The sequence below is a fragment of the Dendrobium catenatum genome, unplaced genomic scaffold, assembly GCF_001605985.2.
Source record: "Dendrobium catenatum unplaced genomic scaffold, ASM160598v2 fragScaff_scaffold_716, whole genome shotgun sequence".
NCBI lineage: Eukaryota > Viridiplantae > Streptophyta > Magnoliopsida > Asparagales > Orchidaceae > Dendrobium > Dendrobium catenatum.
In genome coordinates, this window is record NW_021319178.1 from 19,736,024 (window position 1) to 19,744,467 (window position 8,444).

The window sequence follows — 8,444 nt, forward strand, 5'->3', positions numbered from 1 at the left end:
CAATAAAAAAAAAAATGTTTTAAGAAGAATATAATATGAATATTAAATATAAAAACAAATGAAATATTTATCATAAATCCCTATCATTAAAAAAGTAATAAATTAACCCTAATTTGTCGCTACTACTATTAATATATAGGTTGCATTATTCTATACTTTTGGGAAAATTATAAGGAGAGAAAAAAATTAGGTTGCATTATTTTTTTGTCGTTACATCATTTAGATCTTTTCCTTACCTCATTAGATTATTGAGTCTTATTATTCTTCTTGCTTTAAATAAAAAAATAAGTACGGTCAACTTTTTTTTTTTTAAGAAAAAAATAATAAAATTTATATAAATCAATTGCGCCACGTGATTTTGTCACCATCCAATTTTAATTTTAATAAAATATTAAAATTTGAAATGTTTTGACTGATTTGCCGCCGTAACAATTTCTCTTATCACTTCACGCGTTCATTTAATTAATTTTTAGAAATATAATTTCATTTTATTTGAAAAAAGATATTTATTATATGGCATAGTTTTATTTTAATAATTTTTAATAGAATTCTGTTTTTCAATTTGTTTTCTTATCTCGATAAGCATCACGCAGCTGTCTCCTTGCAGTAAAATTTATTATTATTTTAAAATTAAAATATTACTAACATTTTACTATTGTTTTTATTTAATTCATAAAAACATATTTATTGTCTCTGGGGTTTTAATTGTGGGAAGGTTCACAATCCTTAGACCTTTGCTCTGCATATTCCAAATCTCTCTTCCCCTATCAAACATACGAGAGATTATTACGTACAATCACAGGATCGTTCACAGGCCAGGCCAATCAGGACGCGTCATGTCAATATTCAATACTCAACGATACACAATAATGATACACACCATATTGATGACGTGACGCCTCTTGATTGACCTCCGGACGATGTCTTGTAACCGTACGTAATAATTTTTCCAAACATAGGACATGATCATATGTTTTATATATACCTAGAAGATGACCTTCTTCCTTTGATGTTGTTGCGCGCCATTTACTCTCCCTCCTATGTTAAACCTTTGTCATACGTGCAAAAGTGGGCAGTTACATATACAAAAAGTTCAGTGGATCAATATGAATTTTAAGATTATATTCGAATTAGAAATTTACCTAAATTAAATTCAAGATCATTTGAATTATGTTTTCAACAAACTTATAGACACATGAACGCATCAATAATACAAACTCATCGACATCACAAATGATCTGATATGAGTGCAAATGAATCAAAATCAAGAACTTGAAATATACTTAAACTTTTTAAAATATCAATTGAGATATCAATCGATCTTCGAATCTTATGTGCTTTTAGTCAGATTGAGTGGCTTAACGAGACTAATCTTACGATTCTAAGATCACTCAATTCTGACATCATTAAGACGCTCAGTTATTGGATAAACAACCTATGAATAAGGAGATAATATGGAATGTTCAATAGAGTGTTTTGAATTATGACCAAATTTACAAAAATGTTCCCGCAAAAAAAAACTCCATAAATATGACTCAATTTTCAGCATGAAAGAAATTCAAAGGTTGATAGAGTTATGTAATTATATTGCATTTTCTAGCCGTTATCACCACAACCACCATCATCATTTGGCATAATCAAAGTCAAACTTTCGTCTCTTGATTGTTTTCACTTGACTATTAATATATAACTTTAGTGTTGAGTTTTAAATTATGTACTTATGGACACCCAATTTCTGTATTCCATACAACGAGAATCAGACGATTATTCTCAATTGCGTATAACCTCTTCTTCGATTACAAGGAAAGGAGGATTCTTACATGTTTTATTATTTGGTGGATTCATTTAAAGGCCATGCTCCGTAGTATTGTATTTTTGAATTTTTCACTCAAGAAATTGTAGTATCTTGCAACTTTTATCTTTGTATGTTAAAGTTTTGTATAAAATTAAGGCATAAAACACATATTTTACTGCCATAAATTTTCTTCTATATAACATAATATATATCAATAATTCATGGTTGTTTGATAATTTTAATAGTAAAAAATTAAATTTTGACACTTCCCAATAACAAAAAACATATTATATGCAACCAATTTAAAAAAAAAATTCTAGCTTCACTACTATCGAACTTTATATTTTCCAATATCATAACATCTAGACCTTAACTATCTATAAATCTAAGGCTTCGTTTCGGGTGACTTTCGTACCACTTTCTAAAACAGCTGTCTAGTATAAAATTTTCTAATTTAAGAAATTAGCTGTCCCAAATGAAGCCCAAGTCTGAGAACAATTCAATTTCGAGAGGAACCAATATCAAATTTTATATAAATCAATAACGAGTCCACAAAATATCCACTAAGGGCTTGTTTCAGGCAGCTTTTTTGTTGCTTTACTTTTCAGACAACAATCATAATTTTATTTGGCAACTACTTTATTGCTACTTTCAGACAGCTTTTCAAAAATCCCTACGACAAAAAATTATTTTTACAATTATAATTTTATAATCAACTTTATAAAATACTTCAACCTCCGCTCTAAGGAACCCCAATGACAATCAAATAGCCAAAGAAGCCAATAACTTTTCCGCTTTCCCACTCACAAAAGAAACGCGCAAACTCTCTTAGGTTTGCAAAATCGTGACGGATCAAATGAAATTATTGCCTTCCAAAAGCAAAGTTTCAAACTTTATAAAGCCATCTTTATCATTATTCTCTCCAACTCCACATCACGATTGAGTAAGCCGTCCTATTTTCCACATAATACTTTTTTATACTGACAAGAAATTCACACCTACAGCTGAGGGCTATTTTGGTCATTAGGATTGAATTTTTTTGTTCTTCTGGACTCGTTCAACGGCTTAAAATTCAAATGGTCCAATTGCAATCATATCACAACGTGCTTGGAATTTAAACTATGATATTTACATAAAAGAAATTAGAAATAATCGATTTATTTACTGTAAAAATATGATAATAAGGTGAAATATTATGATATTTATGCATGATTAATAAAATTAGCATTATAAAATTTATTTCTGCTATTTTCTTTAATTTTTTTAATAGAAATTATATTAAGAATATATGTTTCTTATTTTGATTGGTTTCTGGTGAACTTATTAGATAGCTTTTTTTTTTGAAGACCCGGTCAATGGGACTAAAAGTAGGATTCAAATGAAAGGAAAAATTATATTTGACTTCATAATTGATCAAATATATCTAATATTTAATACTTCTAGTAGACTTAGGTTTCGTTTGGGACAATTTTTTTACTATTTTTTAAAACAATTTTTTAATATAAATTTTTAATTTTTGCACTAAAAAGTGACTTTAAGAAACGGTAAGAAAGCCGTCCAAACGAAGCCTTCTTAATCTCATTTTTGCTAGCCAACCTCCTACTTTTAAGGAGTTTGATTGAGAAAAATTCATGTATATGCTAAACAATGTAGGTGAATAATTAATAACATATAATTATCTCTCTCGACTTCTGCATTACAATCTATCTTGCATCATTATTATCACATCAACACATGTCATAACTCCGCTTATTTTACAGTCATCTCCCACAAAATCTACACATTATTATTTCGTCATAATTGTCCCCCTCAAGACTTAGCCGAAATCACACTTACATCATAGATGCCTCCCTTAAAATCCATGTCAAAATCTGGCATGCACCGTAACCATCATCATATCAAGGCCAACATTATAAACTCACTTCTATCACAAACATCTAAATAAAGACCTACGATGCAGTCTCGCTTGAGCCTTAATAATCATTTTTACAACAAAACTTACTAAGGGCATCCCTTTCAAGACCTACACATAACCCTATTTTTTTTCCCCAACAGTTCATCTCTTAAGACGTGTGTGGCAACCACATTTGAACTGTAATTATCATTGCATTAAAATAAGCCCCCACGCACCGTAAGCATCACCACATCAAGGCCAACATTATAAACTCACCTCTATCACAAACATCTAAATTAAGACCTACGATGCAGTCTCGCTTGAGCCTTAATAATCATTACATCAAAATTTGCTCAAGGCATCCCTTTCAAAACCTACGCTTAACCTTATTTTTTCCTCAATAGTTCCTCTCTTAAGACGTGCGTAACAACCTCACATGAACTGTAATGATCATTGTATTAAGATATGCCCCACAATCTGACTTGTGCCGCAACAATCCACTTTAAGACCAATATTGTAGCTATCTTATCACAAGGCTTATGCAATGATCTCCAATGATACGTAAGTAATAGCCATCTATAATTAGTCTTAGAACATGATCATCTTCAACCAATATTATAATATATCATACTACAATTAACATAGCAATACAGAAATTAAAATTTACGTTGAGATAAATCTAATTAAAATTTTAATTTATTATTCATATATTACACTTATCTTAAAATAAATCAAGAATTTTGACCATTTTTTACTATGTTATGATCCAAGTAGAAGTCTTTCATTAGAGTTTTGGACCCACAAAGGCGACAAAGGTAAAAGATTTGCCCAACGACAGCTAATTTCTTGTTACAATACCCAATCATCTCATATAACAGACATGAAGCCAAAGTCAAAATTATCCTTTGACGTAACTTTTTTCCTTGCAGACCATTATGAACAGATCAACCGTTGACCAAGCTAATTGCACCAAATCAAGGGCTCAGATTTCTCTCAAAGCATTCAACTTTGATAAAACCCTAGGTATATAAAGAACTATGGGGGCAGGTAGAGTAGAAGAAGATGATGAGGTTTGCACAGCCAAGCAAAACAACAAAAGAGGCACTTTCTAAGATCTCACAGAAGCAATTAAAATAAAGAGGGGTGAAGAGGAAGAGCACTGACCTGATACTGACGAATTCCAACTTCCATGAAACTCCCAGACCTGCAAAACCAGTCATGTTCTGCTCCATCCAGAAATTCCTTTTCCAACCATCAAAAACACAAAGAAAAGAGACAAAAGACAGCAAGGGAGAAGAAAAGAACAAGGCAGAAGAAAAGCTCTCACCTTGCTTGGGATGCTTGAATGGTCCTTGCCTTGGGCATGAGCACACCAATTCAAAGCACAGAGTTGCCGCCATAAACGTCACGAGCGCCAGAGCTGCCCGTTCTGATTTTGCCAAGTTCACCACTTCTACCCTCTTCTCCAATTCTCATTTCACCAACCATGAATCCATCCCTTCCTTGCTGGATTCCTTCTTCCACTTTGCCGAAGCCTTTCCACTGTATCATGAAACCCAGCTGGCTGATGATATCAGAGAGAGCGAGTACGGCCACCTCGCCGATCATGTATGTCTGGATTATAGTGGAGTTAACCTCTTCTCTCATGCGCAGATGAATCAGTCGATTGCAACGTCGTCTTCCTCCCCTCCGCCGCCGTCAGCCTGGCGGCCTCCATTTTTCAGTATCTCGTATAAGTCTGCAAGCCTCAAATCTGAGGTGAAGTATGGGGAGAAAGATAGCGGCTTTGAATTTGCCATCAGGAAGAGAATTATGAGTTTTCTAAAAATATCAGGGGAAGATTATGGCATAGTTTGTACTGCCAATAGAACAGCTGCTTTCAGGTTGCTGGGAGAAACTTATCCATTCCAATCCAATAAGAGGCTGCTAACAGTTTATGATTATGAAAGCGAAGCAGTGAGTGCAATGGTGGAGAGTGCTGAGAAGAGAGGAGCAAAGGTCATGTCTGCAAGCTTTTCCTGGCCTGGCATGAGGATTCAGACTGCAAAGATGAAGAAGATGTTGAGCAAGAGAAAGAAAGAAAAGAAGAGAGGTTCGCTAGTCTTTCCACACATGTCCAGGATGACTGGAGTAAGGTATCCTTATTTGTGGATGAAACTGGCAAGGGAGAATGGCTGGCATGTAATCCTTGATGCTTGTACATTAGGGCCAAAGGATATGGACACACTGGGAATCACATTGATTCAACCAGACTTCATCATTTGCTCCTTCTTCAAGGTGTTTGGGGAGAACCCAGCTGGGTTCGCAGCTCTGTTCATCAAGAAATCCAGCAAAGAAGTATTACAGACATCCATTTTGGCAAGAAGCATTGGGATGGTAAGCATTGTCAGGGCAGGAAAGCTGTCTGACTTACCCGAGGAGGAGGTGGATACTACAAGTTCTTTTTCTGGTCCGATTCCCTCCAACTCAAAACAGAAGCAATCAGAGATATATGAGGAAGGTGAGACATCTGAGCCTGGTGGACCTCCAGTCAGTACAGAAGCAGAAGAAGAAGATAAAGAACAACAAGAAGCTTATGAAGGTAAAGAAGAGAAAGAAGAAGAGGAGGAAGAGGAGCTGTCATCAGAAATTGTAGAAGTACTGAGAAAGTCTACCAAACACAACAGTGAGGAGATAGAAAACCAAGTGGAGGTTGAATTCAATGGCTTAGATCATGCAGATTCTCTTGGTCTTCGAGTTATACATAACAGACTTAGATGCATAACCAATTGGCTAGTAATTGCACTGACGAAGTTGCAGCATCCTCACTCTGAAAATGGTAATTCATTGGTAAAGATTTACGGGCCACGAGTAAAATTTGACAGAGGACCTGCATTGGCATTCAATGTGTTCGACTGGAAAGGAGAGAAGATTAATCCTGTGCTTGTTCAGAAGCTGGCAGATAGAAGTAACATTTCACTAAGCTGCGGATTCCTTCAAAAAATCGAATTTTTAGAAAAATATGAACATTTGAAGGATACAGTTCTAGAGGAAAGAGTCCTTGAGAACACAATAGTTTCAGATAATAAAAAGAAAGAGGATCATAATCTGGGGATAGCCGTTGTAAATGCTTCATTTGGTTACCTGGCTAATTTTGAAGATGCTTACAGGCTCTGGGCTTTTGTTGCCAAGTTTCTGGATGCTGATTTTGTTGAGAAGGAGAGATGGAGATACGTGGCTCTTAACCAGAAAATGATTGAATTGTAGACTGAGGAATGACCAAGAATCCATTATTTTACTGCTCCTCCTTTTCAAACTTTGCAGATGGGGGACAATATGGGAGCATTCAAATTTCCTATTCATTCATTCTTTGTAAATGATGTGCAATGTTGCAGAAGTCAATTGAACGATTTAAACTTCAATATTTTTTTTTGAAATCATTAAAGATACTAGCTGAGAGTAGTAACAAATGTCAAACAATTTATGTCATGCAATTGTTTCATATATTTTACTTCTTTATTACGGCTTCTTGGACGAGTATTTTTTTATTATAAAGTTGTTTTAAGAAGTAGTAAGAAAGTGGTCTCAAACAAAACCTAAGTCGCTCAAAGTAGCCAAAGTTGACACATTGCTCGACTTGGTTCACCAAGGATGCTTGCCGAAGCATCAAAGAAACTTGTTGGGGCTCGGCAAATCTCAGTGATGTCGTTCAAGGAGCTGTTATCATATCCTGACAGTAATTATAACACACTTGCTTAAGGAAGTGGAGCTCAGACCTTTCTCTGGCAGCCGCAGAAACGGCTCTGCTTTACTTTACACTTTCCGTTATTATTTCTCTATATATAGATAACACTGTTCATAGGAAAGAACAAGTAAATAGAATGCCGAGAGCTCCCTTTCCATTTCTCTGTTTCCTCGATTCTTGCTAACGAGTGTTCTCTTGCAGCTTTCATGGTATCAGAGCCGGTATAAGCCTCACGGCTTGTTGCTTCGTTTCTATCTCCCTAATGGCTTCAGATACATCCTCCACTGCCGAGGCGACTCAGCGCCCAGCTCCTGATCCGCTTACCAACGTTTCTCAGGTGCCTGATGCCGATGCAGCTCTGCTTCTTGGAACAGTAAACATTCCTCCTCAGTTGAAATTCTTAATGTCTACCATTAAGAATGTCATCACTATCCAATTAACCCCAGATAATCATCTCACCTGGAAATCTCAAGTGCTCAAAGTGTTTCGAGCGAACGGCTTTGAAGGGTATCTTGACGGAACCATTGCTCGTCCGTCTCGCCAAATTGTTTCCTCCAGTGGTTCGGTAAGCTCAAATCCATTGTATTCTACGTGGATGTTAATCGATCAAAATTTGGCGGCTGCATTGTTCTCTACCATCTCCGCTTCTCTTCTACCCTATGTTCTTCATCTTGAATCATGTTCAGAGATTTGGTTAACCATTGGAAAAAGGCTACAATCTTCCAATCGGTCTAAAATCCTGCAACTGAAAAATGATCTCAACTTTATTTCCATGGGAAGCAAGACTATGCAGCAATATTTAACTGAGATCAAAATAAAAGTAGATCAACTCACGGCTGCCGGTAGCATCTTACCGTCGGAAGATGTTATTATGTACACTTTAAATGGCTTGCCGGCGTCATATCAAGGTTTCAAGACGGCAATACGCACGAACCTTCAGCCGCTCAATCTAGATGATTTTTATTCCTTACTCTGCAGTGAGGAAACAAACCTTGAGAATGAAGCAGTTCGGGCTCTACAGTCTGTCCAAG

At 35.5% G+C, this 8,444-nt stretch overlaps 1 protein-coding gene across 1 annotated transcript; it reads left to right on the plus strand.

The window, feature by feature from the left end:
* Positions 1–4,469: 4,469 nt before the first annotated feature.
* Positions 4,470–7,187, plus strand: LOC110107665. The gene has a single exon (XM_020837981.2). It carries the CDS (start codon positions 4,908–4,910, stop codon positions 6,933–6,935), a length of 2,028 nt encoding a protein of 675 aa, XP_020693640.2. The 5' UTR covers positions 4,470–4,907; the 3' UTR covers positions 6,936–7,187.
* Positions 7,188–8,444: the final 1,257 nt, after the last annotated feature.

What these genes read in the sequence shown, in the direction of transcription:
- LOC110107665 (XM_020837981.2), top strand. Translation starts at nt 4,908, where the DNA reads ATGTTCTGCTCCATCCAGAAATTCCTTTTCCAACCATCAAAAACACAA.